The sequence below is a fragment of the Eucyclogobius newberryi genome, unplaced genomic scaffold (genome assembly GCF_026437365.1).
Source record: "Eucyclogobius newberryi isolate DKJ021-1_F unplaced genomic scaffold, fEucNew1.0.hap1 SCAF_9, whole genome shotgun sequence".
NCBI lineage: Eukaryota > Metazoa > Chordata > Actinopteri > Gobiiformes > Gobiidae > Eucyclogobius > Eucyclogobius newberryi.
Window position 1 is genome coordinate 21840662 of NW_027316532.1, and position 16368 is coordinate 21857029.

Here is a 16368-nt window from a genome sequence, read left to right on the forward strand (position 1 = left end):
CGATCATATGTACTTTAACTTTTGATGATCATGATTCGCACACAAAAGCTTGTCAAGGCCTTTAAGAAGTAGCACATGTACTACTCTGTTTGCCTCCTTGAAATATCGCAGTAAATAGTGTACAGAGAGATGCATATCATATTGTACTGTGAGATTCGTATACCGTCACCTCTCTTTGGCAGCCTCGCTTCTGTCAGACAGCCCCAGGGCAGCTGTGGCTACAGTTCTTCGAGAGATAAACCTCCTTGATTTTCACTGTGCATTTTATGAGGATTTTTGCGCATTGTCCCTGTTTAGAGTTTATGAAGAGACAAACTTCAAACTGAGCTGCACTGGAGGAAGTACTGACATGTCTCGAGCGTTCTACTTTGGTTTAAATCTGCAGACTATAGAGCATTGTTTAGCTGATTTTGGGCAGCTAAAGATGATGCAAAAGAATATTAGTGCACTCTTTCTACATTTGATGGAAGAAACCTGACACTTGATCTGCAACAAACGTCAACTGTTGGAATTCAAATCAGATTAACCATTAATCATGTATGTAATCTTAAACCGATTTAGTGTGTTGTCATTTGAGCCTGTAAACTGAGGTCCATGTGGGACATAGAAGTGGGCAATATTGACACATCATTGTAATTGTGAATGTTGTTTTGAGGATGTACAACAGTTGAGTAAAGGGTAATTTGGATTTCTTGTTTATAATGATGATAAAATATATAAAATGGTGACAAAAAAGCACATGTTGCGCACTGTCTTTTCACATTTGTCTTTTGGACTGACATTTTATCTAAGAATCTCTAACATATCTTTATCCAAACATTGTTATCAGGACACTCCAAAGCATCACACACCTCTATAGCTCAGGGTTTGAACTATGATAAATTATTAATAAAATAAACTATTATTAACCTTTATTGATCTAATATCACACACGTGAGGTAAAATTCACAGTGAATAGAATGTTCCGATTCTTTCTTTTCCTGGTGTTGAGTTACAGAGTAAAGACACACAAGGATTTATTTTTCCTGATTTATTACAAACTGTTGCAGGTCAAAAGGCACTGAGGAAATGTCCCTTACAATGAACTGAGTCTAACACAGTGAGACCGTCAGTCGTGTTATGAATGTCACTATGTGCTGCTGCAGTTTCACTATTGTTTTTTTTTTTAACACGAGGCAATAATAAAAATGAAAACACAAGAAACTTTGTAACACACAACAATGCAGTTGAAACCGTAAACTAACCTTCAAGTATCACATTACACCCTCTGAGGTCATCACTGTGACAATAACTTACAATATACTTAAACGTTCAATAAATAACCAACAATAATTCAAACATCGTACAAAATAAGGCATAAAGTCTCTTATGAGTTTTCTCTCTTTCAATTTAAATACAAAAATAAATATAAAAATAAATAAATATTAAATAAATATTCAAATAAACCTACAGATGAATGTCAAACTAGAGTTCAGTAGTCCTTTCTTTCAGTATTACAGTCGGGTTGACCTCGCTGCCGCCCGAGTGGGACGTGCTGGAGTTGATGACCACCGCGCCCGTGTCTTTCATGTCGGGCACGTGGAAGGACGCCACGGGACAGGGGCCCCGCACGTTGTTGCAGACGAGCCTCTGCAGCGAGGCCGTGTTGATGATGTCGAAGCCCGCCTGGCCCCCGAACGTGCTCGGCTTCCAGTACTCGGGGGAGCAGATGGCGTTCCCCATGAGGCCCTTGAGGGAGAAGGGGGCGCCCATCTCCACCATGGTCTCCCCGAAGATGGCGTCCTCCCTGGGCTTCTCCACCAGCAGGCCCGGGTAGAGCTCCACGGCGTCCACGTGTCCGTACATCTCCTCCAGGATAGCAGCCATTTCTGTATCTCCTGAATCAGATGAAAATAATGCAGTTTAAGAGTGATGTTGAGGAGGATTTTTCTCATCGAACTTGAGCTGATCTTTATTCATCTTTACGCAAAGCTTCACACCAAGACTTCGTTAAATATTTGGGTCTGAACGCTTTCCAATTCAAGCAAAAATATCAACCATCTATCATCAAAATCAGACTTTGTGCAGTGCTAAGCTGTATGTCGATCGACTTACATGTAAAGCTACACTCTATGGCAGGCATGTCCAAACTAGGGCCCGGGGGCCAAAAGCAGCCCTCAGACCAATTTCTGTTGGCCCTCCAGCTTCCTGCTATGTCGGCCCAAACAACAAAAAGTAGTACTTTTTACTGTGAAATTGGGAAGATTCAGGCATATTGATGTTACACCAACCTAATATTAATGTTCTAGGTCTAATTAAAGGTGTGGAGGCTCATCGCAATTACGTCAAATGCTACATTTCGAATGATTCACTTTGTCATTCAACAAATTCGACATTGTCACGTTGTTTGTGGCCCTCTGCCCCAATTAAGTTTCAAAATGCGGCCCTTGGTGAAAAAAGTTTGGACACCCCTGCTCTATGGGTTTCAGAGTGATGAAAATGTGCACTTTTGCCACAGCACTTAACAAAAAATAAATAAATCATATCCTTTGACTAGTAAAATGTATCCGAATTGATGGCAGGAAGTTGAAACCCATGAACAGATAACATTTTGTCGATTTAAAACCTCTTCAGTTGCTTTCAAATCCTAAACAACCCTCTGTTCTTCATCAGCGACGCAGTACGTTGGCCTTTATAAGCAGGAGACCTCACAAGAGAGATGTTTATGCTTTTGGAGCTGTGTTTACAACCTGCTTACTCTATCCACATGTGAACATCTGGTTTGTTAATGTCACCGGAACATCCACTGCATTTCTCAACCTCTACAGAATGCAACTGCACTTTCCCCCCGTCAATAAAGTAAGTCCTGACTCTAAACGACTCCTGTACGACACACTGTACTGTACCTAATGTAATGCAAAAGCGGCTAACATACAGAAATGAAGTTGTATTTACGTGTCTCACCTGTCATGTCTTCAAAGGAGCTGTAAGGCTTCATGTTGAACCTCTTCCTGTAGGCGTTCAGCGATTGGTAGCGCATTTTACGGCTGTTTTCGATGGACTTGATGGACACGTACAGGATCGGACCCGGGACATTTCGACCGCCGGCAACCTACGAGCGAAATCAAGGATAACGTTAGCAACGCGGACGTCAACATTTGGCGAAACGGGAGCGCGCAGGCCGACCGATCCGTCCTTACCCGTCCGGCGATCTGCTTGGTGAAGGAGTCGACCAGGTTGCTGATGCCGTGCTCGGTGACGACAGTCGTGTTGAAGACGAACTCCTTGTAGCTGTAGTCGCGGTCCTCGATGCGGAAGGAGTCGGGCATGAGCGGGTGCCAGTGGTACAGCGTGTTGAACTCGGACGAGATGCGGTTCTGGTACTGGAACCTGTGGCTGAACAGCAGCTCGGGGTCGAACTTGAGCTTGAAGTTGTAGCCGCTCAGGTGCTGCACGTAGTCCTCGATCACGATCTTGATGGTTTCTCCTGAAAGAAAGAAAGGTGATTAATATTCACAAAATGCCTAAAACAAGCGATAAATAGCACCACATGCATTTAAATAGAGGAATTTGCATCGAAGAAGGCGCTGGTTCCCAGACAGTAAAGGCGTGTATGCATTTCCATTGTAATAAGCAACATTTTCTCACATCTAGTTCCCTATTTCCACAAAAATAAACCTGTGTGAACAAGAAATGTCAGTGCAGCAATCACACATGTTATCGGTCACTTCCTCTGTTAAAACAATTCAAAAGATCGACCAAAAAGATGAATAAATTGTTCCACATGTTCTACTACAGCTTTTCAAAAACAATTCACATCCAAAAGATGAATAAAACTATCAAGAACCAATAGAAGTGGGACCTTTCCTGAATAGTTTTAACATTCTTGATCTATATCAGAAGAACTAGTACAAAACCACTAGGTAATATATGAAAGAAACTATCATTTTGTATTGAAAATGACGTGATATTGCACAGAAAGAGCACTTAATCTTCTGTTATTGTGGTATTGAAATCAGTAAAGAGCCATTTTCTTAGTAAATGAAAGCATTTTATCGGCACTCTTCTCTTTTAAAGTAAATTTTAGAACAATTTGTATGGTTTGATCCATATTTTGCCGTTTTGTAAAGCACTTTGAAATACTTTGCGTACAAATGACGCTCAACAAGTCAAAGCTTAAGTCAAGTTTGAACTTTCCGCACGATCAGGACCACCACCTACCGATCAGAATGAGCCTGGCGGTCTGGAACAGCCGCTCGTCGTCCCAGTACGGGTGAACCTCCTTCAGGACGTCGCAGACACGGTTGTGCTCGCGGAGCCAGATCGTGGCGTACATCATGAGCCCGGGGACCAGACCGAAAGCTTCGTGTCCCACCGCGAACCTCTGAGACTCCGTGACGTGGGGCGGATAGTGCATGGCCACGCCCACGTCCTGCACCGTCGGGGGGTACATCTCGCCATTCAACATCTGCAGGGAAAGAAGAAGGAACTGTGAGAGGCGTGAAGCGAGAAAATGATGAACATATTTATCATTAAAGCTGGTGGAGGGTCCGTCACCTGCTCGTCACACCTATCTACTGTTCTTTTTATTCAATTCGAGGTGTTTTTATTGCCAGAATTGTGGCCATTTTGTGGAACTTTCAACGATAAAACATCTCCATGGAGAATAGAAAATTGGTTTGAAAACTAGTGGTCCTTTGAAGGGTTTTTAGATTCTATTAGACTGGATCAATAAAACATATGGACCGGGGACCAAATGCAGCAGCAGCCGTGGAGACATACCTGGTGTTTGAGCTTTCCATCTTTGAAAAGTCTCAGCTTGTGTTGTCTGTCCAAGGAGACTCCGTAAATGTGGCTCAGATCCACCTGCAAAACAAAAACGACCTTGTTAGTGTGATGTCTCTTTACAGTCACGTAGTCGGCAGAAGTTACGCGATGTCTAAAGACGTACCCCGTGGCCTGGAGCTTCGGTGAAGGCTGGGCCCCTCTTCAGGTCAGATTTGAAGAACTGATGTGTGAAATGTTGAGCGAAAAATGCAAACATGAGGCTGCTGCCCTGTGGGTCGGGGATAAAGTGTCTGCGGGCGAGAAGCTTCTCCGCCAAAACCTTTGCATCGGGCAACTCCTTCTTTCCTGCGAACATAAAATACAATTAAATTAAGCCTTGCTACAGTACAAATACAAGTGGATATAATTACAGCCTTTATTTATTTATTGCTGTACTTGCTTGATGATCAAATACACATCATTTTTTACTTTTAAGTTCAAATTGCGTCCTCAAAGCGTACCCATTTCGATGCATCCAGGCTACAGAAAACACACAATGCTAAATGATCCTAGCCATTATCGTAGCAAGTTCAATGACCTTGAAACGCACCGCAGCGCTTTGTTATAAATAAATAAACCTGTCGTGCCTAGCCTACCCAGACACATAATTAGTGTATTTATGGCGCTTCCTGTGACGTAACGACGACAAGACGCTCGTCGGCGAGCTACGAAGAATCTGAGAGAACGGGTTTTCTGAGAGCCGGAGAGAGAGGGAAGGAGGACGCACGGGCTGGCTGTACGCTTACCTACAACTCCCATGGGTGTTGGGCAATCCTCTGGCAACGGGGGGAGCGTCCGGGTGAAATACGACAGGTTCGAGTAGGCTTCCCAGCTTTTGTAGCCGTAGTCCGCGTTGTACGTCGGAGGGCTGTCGATCATGTTCGAGCGAGCTGTAGGAATCAAGGAGACAACGTTAATACACTCGTTTCTGCAAATAAAGCACGTCCAGGCCCATTTTGCCGCGCTGGAAACGTAGATATGACTTACAGGTGAGGACGTATTTCATGATGGCGTCTCTCAAAAACGAAATGCCGTTGACGATATTCCAGAAACCCTTAAAATGCGTCAGGATGTAATGGACCGTATTGGGCGATGGCTTGAGGGTCACTTTGAGCCAAGTCCTGAAGTCCGCTATGAAATGAACAAAGGCGATGAGTTATACAAGTGAATAAAGGCCATAAGTTACGGATAAAGGCGATAAGTTACAAATGAAGGCGATAAGTTACGGATTTTGTAAAGGAAATGCTCACGTTCTGTGCAGTTTTTGCCAAAGAAGCCGGTCCGCGTGCAGTCGCATTCGTAGTCGTCTGCGCCCGCTTCCATACAGACGCCAAGGTTCTGGCATGGCTGTGAGCAACACGGATTACCTGAGGAAAAAAGAATAATTTAATACCATGACAGAATGCAGTATACAAATGTAATCGATTTAAAATGATTAAACTTAGACAAACATCACTGATCCACAAGGGAAAACATGTGAACACAGCAGCTCAAACATTACAATATGAGCTCCAAAAATAAGTATTAACACGGTTCTAAATAATTCAAATAGGAAATATAGCAAAGGATGTGTCAAATATGGTACAAAGATGCATACGGTATTTATATATGTACAGATAAAGTCTTCTATTAGAATTGTCCTGCTGTCTTGGGAGCAACTGTGCCTTCTTTTCTTTATATTTTTGTAAGTAATCCCTCCAGCAGATCAAATCCACTCTTGCAGTTTAATCAGCAAATTGTAATAAATAATATGTTATGACTGCAAATAACTTTATCAAAGCCTATTGTCTATTGTGGAAGATAGTAATAAAGTGTATGTTATGGTGACAAATAGCTGCTAGATCACCATCAAACCCGAGGATAGTAACAAATAGTATGTTATATCGGCAAACAACTACATCAAACCCATATCTAATGTTTAAGATAGTAATACATGGTGTGTTATGATGGCAAAACTAAACGTTATCAGTGTCATTTCTACACAAAAGACAGTTTGCACCAGCAGACACGTGTAGAATACAATAAAGCGCACTTCTCTGACTTCAATTAAAAGGGGGAAAAAAGTGGTTTGTTCTTGTTCTTACCCGCCTCGCAGAGCAGAAAGCCCAGTGCCAGGAGCAGAGCCGCTGTCGTGAGTCTGAACATACTCCGAATACTTTGTTCTGGTGTTTGCGCGTCTGCCTCTCCGTTTCCTCCGCTGCCGCGTTTGCGCTGTGTGTGCCCGACCTGTCCGCAGGAGCGCGTTTATACGGGGCCCCTCTCCAGCTCCTCCCCCCTCCGTGTGTCCGCTTCCCATCGTCCCATCCCATCTCATCATTCCCGCGCGCCTCCGGGACCAAAGGATCCACTTTGATCTTGCTCAATTCAGTGTGTTTCCGACTCTCATCAGATCCACCACCAGAACAAACATGCATTGTCATTGTAACTCGTGAACAAAATGCTATAAAATAATAAATAGTAGATGAAATGTAGTAAATAGTAGATGGAATGTAGTAAATAGTAGATGGAATCTAGTAAATAGTAGATGGAATGTAGTAAATAGTAGATGGAACGTAATTGGGGACGCGGCGCGCTCCGGGTGCGTCAAATGGTAACAACATGCGGCAAATTCAGTCACTCATATCATTGATTGGGTAAAATCACACGTTTGTTACTAATGATGTAATGATTTTTTACATGGCTGTGACTGTATAATGACTGAATGGTGATGTGATGTCGTGTCAATGTTCATTATTACAAGTTGATTTGCGCAATGCACTATAGGCTCATTTTAATATTGGCGCAATGGGGAAAAGTATAGTGTAGTTCAAAAGTAATTAACTATATGTTTTGTGTCAAATATAAATGACGGAATGATCTAGTTTGACAAAATACTGTAATTTTTACTTCTGTAAACAAATCCTGTCACTTTTGACATGACATTACTCAAGTCACCAAAGGCTCTAATAATCCAAATACTGATTTTATTTCATCTTTCTCCTAATAACCAATAGGACTAAAAACGTTGAAGTTTAATTTCTTTTACATTATTGCGAAATGGGGAAAAATATAGACTTCATAGGCCTAAATGTACATGTTTTATGTCAAACCTATATGATGCCATTTGATCCAGTTCTACAGGATAGACTGATTATAATAATTAGGCCCGAGCGCCACAAGCTGGCGAGAGGCCTATTAATCTCGTAAGGCCGTGCAAAGGCTGCGAAAGTGCGCACGTAGTGCGCAAGAAATCGAGCGCAAAGCGCTCGCCCACATCCAAACACTCACTAACGCACTCCTTCACTCACGCACGCCCCGTGCATACTAATTAGTAGTAGGAAAATGGAACATTACCGTTGTAAACGGGCGAAGCCCGTGCAAAAGTGCGCACTAAACGAGCACTTTACGTTCGCGGTCGTCATCCCCATATAAAGCACTCATTTGCGCTAAGTAGCTCACGAATACGTTCCCCATCTCTTGCATGTTCCGTGCATATAAGCATGTAATGCAAAAATTTAACATTATTACTGTATAGAGGGCCAAAAACACAAAGTGGGCGGAGCCCACTCAAAATTAACGAAAGTACCCGTCAGTGACCAGGGACCCACACCATGAGGTAGGAAAGCGCTCGCGCTTTCCGAAAATGTATAGTTTATGATATTTGAAAAATGGGAAACATTGTTTTCGCATCGGAATATTATTCTCTCTTCTTCTTCTTCTTCTTCTTCTTCTTCTTCTTCTTCTTCTTCTTCTTCTTCTTCTTCTTCTTCTTCTTCTTCTTCTTCTTCTTCTTCTTCTTCTTCTTCTCGGGACCAACCCCCCTATTTTTCACCCAGTGAACATTGACGAAAAGTCACAAAAATTTACACACCTCTAAAAATCCTGCCTCTCTACATTCTGGCTATTTCCCTTTTCTAAAATAAAAAAATTGGCGCATCAGCGCCCCCAAATGTACCAAAAATGCATTGAGAGATAGGAAATGACCCAAAAAAAATCTGATCGTAGAATCATGAAATTTGGCGCAGAGGTAGATGGTGACAAGAGAAGTAAAAAATATTATTTCGGCAACGCCGTCCACCCAACCAAATGTCGGCCATATTGCTTCAAAAAATGGCTAAGCATGACTCGGGAGTTTTTCCAAACGTCGTACTTTTACGAACTCCTCCCAGGGCGCTGGCCCTAAAAAGCTGAAATTTGGTGAAAATGCTACTGAGGAGTGGGACATCAAAAGTTATTCAAATGACATTGATACCTGTCACGGTCTCTGTGCGGCGAAGCCGCAAACTGTAGCTAGAATTTCAGAAATCTTCCAAATTTAACATTTCTGCCGTTTGCCCAGATAAAGTCCGAATTGCGTCAAATTAGAATCAGTTGTTAAACTCTTTGCCCTAAACCTACTTGAAGTGAAATAAATAAATTTGGCACCACAGCGCCCCCTACAGATTTTATATGGAGGTTAAATGTTTAGTTTTACGAAATCATATGAAATTTGACACACAACTCAATTTTAGCATCCCCATCAAAAAAGTCAATGAGACCCATGTCATAATTGTTATGGCTTTGCCGTAACGATGACCGAAACCTTCCATGTTATTCCAATGGGGAAAACGCCAGAACATGTTTACACTTTATACTTTCACAAACTCCTCCCAGGGCGTTAGCCCTATTAACCTGAAATTTGGTGAGACTCATCTTCAGGGGTGGACCATCAAAAGGTATCCACATTTTATATAAAAAGTCACGGTCTCTGTGCGGCAAAGCCGCACATTTTGCCAAGAATTCAAAATAAAATTGCTTTTTGATGGTAAAACAAAGGGGAGAAGATGTGACAGCGTCACAGATTCAGCAGTAGGCGTAATAAAAGGACAATTGGGGCGCGTTAGCGCCCCCTCTTCGTGCGGCATGGCGGCGGCGTGGCGGCGTAGCAGCGGCGGCGTGGTGAGGGCTGATCATTGCCGCTTGCGGCTTTAATTTTTTTTTATTATTGTTTTTATTATTATTATTATTAATATTAATTCTTTCATGTCACCGTCGCTGATTATACCTGTGGTCTTCTTGGATTCAAGAGTCATCAAACATGTCTCTCAACACATTTTTTGACTTACAGATATCAAATATAAAAGTATGTGTATAATGTATATATAGTGCGTTGTTTCTGGTGCCCCCTGGCGGACACGCGCGCCTGGGGCTGGTCCATGGGCCGGACACATGGCTGGACAGCACCAGCTGGAGGAGGAAACGCTGTCAAAGTCTGACCAGTTCACGGAGTTTCTCGTGACTCACTCTCTGAACTCTGCTGTCGTTTTGACTACGTGTCAGTTATTTCCCGGTGGAGCGTTGTCTTGTTGACCTTGTCATCTTTAGTGCGCGTTATTCCGGCTCGCGCCGTGACTCCTCCTTCTCGCCCGCGCGCGGCGGTGCGATGATCACGGGCAGAATGACTCCTGTTCTCAGGATGATCCAAACGCTCTCCTTCAAAGGTATGTTTACTTGTCTTATTCACTCTTCTGTGTCTTGACTTCAGTCGTTTTACGCAACAAGACGCGAGGGAACCAGAAGCTGCAGTTCCTCAACTCTCTCAACTTTTTGCGGAACTTCATTGTACGAGGAACATTAAAACGCGTTTTTACTACAGAGAGAAGTGTCATTTCTGTAACTGGGACACTCTGGGCTTGTCTTAATAATATGTCTAATATATGTGTGTTTTCCGGAGCGCGTGAAGCTCATGCTGTACATGCGTTACATGCGTTACATGCGTTACATAGTCTACAAGTGAAACCTGACATAGTAATAGGACAGTCTTCTTGTGTAACATGCTTGTAACACTCTGTCCCCTCAGATCTGACCTTATCCTGAGTCTTGAGCCCAAACAAATCAGGCTAAACCTGTTTATTTCACCTTAAGCGTTTGTAAAGTCATGAAGTGAAACATCACGTCATTGTCATCACCGTGACACGTATTTGGAATGACAACATAAACTTTCATTCATAAAGTCATTATTTACAAGCTCATAAATGAGCCTGAACACTAGTGACAGTTTACTTAAAGGTGTCACCTGCTTGTCTCCATGGAGATGTTATTGCTACAGATTGACTAATGATGTTTTTTAATGGACAATAATGATAGTTTTGAGAAACAAAAAGCAGAAAAGCCTCTGTCTATATTTTATATTTGCAAAGTACAAACTCTCCCGTTTGCATTGCCTGGAATATGTCGGTGTAATCTTTCTACTTCAGGAAGGCTCCTCCCAATGGGCGGGTCTTACCACAGAATAGTATTAATATCGGAGTTCTCGACCTAAATTCTGTTATTGACAATGACTCTTGGATGAGAGTCGAAACGTTTATTTTTCAAACTGAGTCCAGATGACTACAACTGAAGCTTTTTCTACTATTGCCTGGAATGTTCAACAGTGTGGCATTAAATACTCAGCATTTATGCAGTTATGGCTGAAAAAATATGCATTTTTACAGTGAGCGGGCTCGCCTCGCCACATATCTGACTGGTAACATGGCCTGGAGGTGCTGCTGAAGCCGCTCGGTGCTGCTGAAGCCGCTCGGTGCTGCTGAAGCCGCTCGGTGCTGCTGAAGCCGCTCGGTGCTGCTGAAGCCGCTCGGTGCTGCTGAAGCCGCTCGGTGCTTGTCTTATCATTCCTGCAGCTGTTTTGCATGGCTCTGTTTGCCTCTCCTTTCGTGTCCTCATATGAAAATGTGCCCGTTCAGCCCAGAGCCAGGATTCGTCCCTGGCAGGACCGTCCTCTTCCTCCTTCGTGTTTTAAACAGGGACAGACTGAACTGGCTCCTCTAAAAGTTGGAGCGTTGATGCAAAGTACGTGACGGTCGTGTGCACAAAGAGGATACGTGCTGCCGGACCACTCGCTTCTAACACACGTTGCTGAGCAGACGGAGCGCTCTGACCTGGGGCTCTAATCCACGCTCCAAGGCTGTTTGATAAGTGAGAAGCTCTAGAGGAGAAAACATGAGATCACTTGATAGTTGTTAAAGGAAAGTGCAACTGTTGGAGAAACGATGAACAGACAAGACAAAACAATAATCTCTCTTGTATTTTCACCATGGTTATGTTGCTGCACAGACTCTCTTTGGCTCATTATAGTCCAGATGTAGACTTGATTTTGTCCTGTTTTAGTCCTGGCCTGGTCCATGGTTAGTACTGTGTTTAGTCCCAGTTTAGTTCCGGGTTTAGTCCTGGTTTAGACCCAGTTTAGTTCCTGGTTTAGTCCTGATCTAGTCCCAGTTTAGTTCCGGGTTTAGTCCTGATCTAGTCCCAGTTTAGTTCCGGGTTTAGTCCTGATCTAGTCCCAGTTTAGTTCCGGGTTTAGTCCTGATCTAGTCCCAGTTTAGTTCCGGGTTTAGTCCTGATCTAGTCCCAGTTTAGTTCCTGGTTTAGTCCTGATCTAGTCCCAGTTTAGTTCCTGGTTTAGTCCTGATCTAGTCCCAGTTTAGTTCCTGGTTTAGTCCTGATCTAGTCCCAGTTTAGTTCCTGGTTTAGTCCTAATCTAGTCCAAGTTCAGTTCCGGGTTTAGTCCTGATCTAGTCCCAGTTTAGTTCCGGGTTTAGTCCTGATCTAGTCCCAGTTTAGTTCCTGGTTTAGTCCTGATCTAGTCCCAGTTTAGTTCCTGGTTTAGTCCTGATCTAGTCCCAGTTTAGTTCCAGGTTTAGTCCTGATCTAGTCCCAGTTTAGTTCCGGGTTTAGTGCTGATCTTGTCCCAGTTTAGTTCCGGGTTTAGTGCTGATCTTGTCCCAGTTTAGTTCCGGGTTTATCCTGATCTAGTCCAAGTTTAGTTCCGGGTTCAGTCCTGATCTAGTCCAAGTTTAGTTCCGGGTTTGTCCTGATCTATTCCAAGTTTTGTTCCGGGTTCAGTCCTGATCTAGTCCCAGTTTAGTTCCTGGTTTAGTCCTGATCTAGTCCCAGTTTAGTTCCGGGTTTAGTGCTGATCTTGTCCCAGTTTAGTTCCGGGTTTATCCTGATCTAGTCCAAGTTTAGTTCCGGGTTCAGTCCTGATCTAGTCCAAGTTTAGTTCCGGGTTTGTCCTGATCTATTCCAAGTTTTGTTCCGGGTTCAGTCCTGATCTAGTCCCAGTTTAGTTCCTGGTTTAGTCCTGATCTAGTCCCAGTTTAGTTCCGGGTTTAGTCCTGATCTAGTCCCAGTTTAGTTCCGGGTTTAGTCTTGATCTAGTCCCAGTTTAGTTCCGGGTTTAGTCCTGATCTAGTCCCAGTTTAGTTCCTGGTTTAGTCCTGATCTAGTCCCAGTTTAGTTCCTGGTTTAGTCCTGATCTAGTCCCAGTTTAGTTCCAGGTTTAGTCCTGATCTAGTCCCAGTTTAGTTCCGGGTTTAGTGCTGATCTTGTCCCAGTTTAGTTCCGGGTTTGTCCTGATCTATTCCAAGTTTTGTTCCGGGTTCAGTCCTGATCTAGTCCCAGTTTAGTTCCTGGTTTAGTCCTGATCTAGTCCCAGTTTAGTTCCGGGTTTAGTCCTGATCTAGTCCCAGTTTAGTTCCTGGTTTAGTCCTGATCTAGTCCCAGTTTAGTTCCGGATTTAGTCCTGATCTAGTCCCAGTTTAGTTCTGGGTTTAGTCCTGGTTTAGTCCCAGTTGTCAGTACATAGTATAAGTATATATAGAAACTAAAAATTAAAGTATAATAAAGTATATGTCCTGAAAAATTTGGGAAAAATATCGAATTGCATTTTTTCTGCGAAGAATTGAGATCGTGATTAGATTTGTAATTGACGTTTTAATTCTGTTCACATTTTGGCATTCAACCCACACACAATTTAGATTTAAATGCGTCCAGGAGAAAAGACTGACATACGAACTGACAAATGACGTATTTCAGAACAAGCTTGTACAAATCTAAACTACCATATTTCAGGATTATAAGTCGCACCAGCCAAAAAATGCATAATAGAGAAAAAAACACATATATAAGTTGCACTGGAGTATAAGTCGCATTTTCGCGTCAGTGTGAAAACAACAAATAATATCGCATATAAGTCTATAGTATAAACTACGACAAACTATGAAAAAAGGTGCAACTTATAGTCCGGAAAATACGGTACAGCGTCGGCAGCTTTCACACACACACTTTTATAATGGATATTTAGTCACTTATGGCACTTCACTAATTGCGTCCAATCAAATTACAACTGCACTTCGATTGGTCTTGAAACAGCCTTGGCTACGGCGAAACACTCTATCTGAGGAATACTTCTAGACTCCTGTGTGTGTATTTACTTTGCTCCCAGACTCTTGCGCTGTTGGCTCAACCCTATCGCGGCGCTTTGGTGGTTCTTGCGGCCGCTCACTTCCCGTCGGCCGTGCCAGGAAAGAAAACGTTTGACTGATATCTCCGGAGCGACGGCACATTCAGCGCTCTGTATTCACGTGCCCCGTTGTGGCTTTGGTGCCCCTTTTGCAACTCCAATATTCACGCTTTTTGCTTCCTGTTCAGAAGACTTTTGAATCGTGCTGAATATTTTCCTGTATACTTATTATTCATGACAGCAGTTTGCCCTTTTTCGATTGTGTTCTGGGGTCTTGCAGTAGGAATGTCATGAAATAAAACGGTTTGTGTTGCAGTTATTGTGAGAAGAAACATCACAACGCACATAAATACCGTACTTTTTTCATAGTTTTGGCCGGGATGCTACTTATACTTATATTTATACTTATGTGCTTATAAGTCGCTCCAGAGTATAAGTGATATTATGTGTTATTTTCACACTTGCAACCGCATTTCATACTCCAGTGCGACTTATATATGTTTTTTTCTTCTCTATTATGCATTTTTTGGCTGGTGCGACTTATACTCCAGTGCAACTTATAGTCCAGAAAATACGGTAATACACTGTCTAATAAATCACCAGGTTTATGATCAAATCTGAACCATAAAGCAAAGTCAATGCGTCATAAACAGTCAAACAAAAGCACTTTTACATTTAGGGATACTTTATATTTAAATGATTTGAACTTTAATCACACGTATCGTTTAACACTCCAGCATCGTGATTACCGTTAGATCTGCGATTCAATAGATTTATTGGTCTTAGTAATGACGTTTATTTAAATCCGGTTGAGAGAGAATATTTTAAAACACTTCCGCATTTGGGTGATGACTGAAATATGAACTGCTTTTCATAACGTGTTTGTAGAAAGTACTTAAACTCTCCTCTACTATCAAGATTTTTACCTTGACGTTCAGTATTTTTGTAGTTTGAACTGATTTAAAAATGAAAAAATGTCCAGATGAACGTAAATATAAACAATTACTTTGAAAACTTGCACATTATATATTACCTAAAATAATACACTTGCAATTAAATCATTTAAATTGTGATACCTATTGCCATGTGATTCATCTCGCAGAGCTGCTTTAAAGTCTCTTCTCTGAGCCACAGGGGGCAGTGCAGAGACCTGAGAACAGGGCTAATGTGATGGTACTTCCTGGTTCTAGTACTTCCTGGTTCTAGTATTTCCTGGTTCTAGTACTTCCTGGTTCTAGTATTTCCTGGTTCTAGTACTTCCTGGTTCTAGTACTTCCTGGTTCTAGTCAGGACCCGAGCAGCAGCGTTCTGGATGTACTGCAGCTGTTTTACAGCTCATTTGGAGAGGCCAGTGAGCAGGCCGTTACAGTAGTCTAGTCTACTGGAGACAAACGCATGGATAAGTCTCTCCAAGTCTGATTTAGACATGTTTTTTTTTTATTTTGGCAATATTTTTAGATGGTAAAAAGCTGCTGATGTTATTGATTTGATATGGCTGTTAAAGTTCAAGTCTGAGTCCATTATTACCCCCAGATTTCTAACTTGATTTGTAGGTTTTAGAGTGAGACTCTGGATGTGACCGCTAACTCGTTCTCTTTGTTTCTGTGGTTCAAAGACGATGATTTCAGTCTTGTCTGAGTTCAGCTGGAGAAAATTGTTTTGCATCCACACACTGATCTGTTGGATGCAGTGACAGAGTGAATCCGCTGGTCCATATTCACCTGCCGACAGTGAAACATAGATCTGACTCGTCTGCATCATTGTGATAGGACACATTTTCACTGCGTATCAACTGACCTATTTACATGTAGAGGTTGAACAGAAGCGGCCCCAGGACTGATCCTTGGGGCACGCCACAGGCCAGAGGGATGTTGTCTGAGCCTCAGCAGCTTCCTTATCTACGTCTTCAATTGAAGGTTGAAACTGTCATCTGTTATTTCTCTCACAGACTCTAAATGCTACACTTCTTGACTGACAAGTTCTCCTGAAGCACCAGCAAGCGAAGTCCAGTCTGCGAGAAATGGCATCCAATATTATAGTGAGTATTAATCCCTACGTTTACATCATGGTTTTACTTTACACAGCGTTGGTTTAACTTTATTTTGTCGTTTGCCGAGGTGGATATTCACACATTTCACTCACACATAAATAACGTTGTACATCTCCGATTCGTTTTCAGACGCTATACGTTTACGTCAACACATGTAATATATATTTAAAAGTGTAACCATACTTTTACTTGAGTACTTTTAGTCTCTCTTTCCACTGTGTGTTAGTCTGCAAGGGACAGAAACCTTAAATGA

General features: G+C 42.4%; 2 protein-coding genes across 3 annotated transcripts in view; one reads left to right on the plus strand and one right to left on the minus strand.

Annotated features, from left to right (window-relative positions):
- The window catches only part of ptgs2b (prostaglandin-endoperoxide synthase 2b), a 34691-nt gene extending 27672 nt beyond the window's left edge, over positions 1-7019 (minus strand). Inside the window, exons 1-10 of one of the 2 annotated variants that reach the window (XR_011925926.1) lie at positions 6891-7019; positions 6057-6173; positions 5794-5937; positions 5553-5696; positions 4931-5112; positions 4762-4845; positions 4201-4447; positions 3180-3466; positions 2944-3091; positions 1171-1877 (exon numbers count right to left, since the gene is read on the minus strand). Coding sequence is in view for 1 of the 2 variants with exons in the window: in XM_072438186.1 (XP_072294287.1) it covers positions 1465-1877; positions 2944-3091; positions 3180-3466; positions 4201-4447; positions 4762-4845; positions 4931-5112; positions 5553-5696; positions 5794-5937; positions 6057-6173; positions 6891-6951 (1827 nt within the window). In the remaining variant the exon portion in view is untranslated. Of the gene's footprint in view, positions 1-1038; positions 1878-2943; positions 3092-3179; positions 3467-4200; positions 4448-4761; positions 4846-4930; positions 5113-5552; positions 5697-5793; positions 5938-6056; positions 6174-6890 lie in introns of those variants that run through there. The other variant, XM_072438186.1, reaches the window with a different exon arrangement.
- Positions 7020-10170: 3151 nt separating this feature from the next.
- Positions 10171-16368, plus strand: part of pla2g4ab (phospholipase A2, group IVAb (cytosolic, calcium-dependent)) — a 34652-nt gene continuing 28454 nt past the window's right edge. The window contains exons 1-2 of the mRNA XM_072439069.1: positions 10171-10265; positions 16014-16103. Of these exons, the coding sequence (XP_072295170.1) occupies positions 16086-16103 (18 nt within the window). The 5' untranslated portion in view covers positions 10171-10265; positions 16014-16085. The remainder of the gene's footprint in view (positions 10266-16013; positions 16104-16368) is intronic.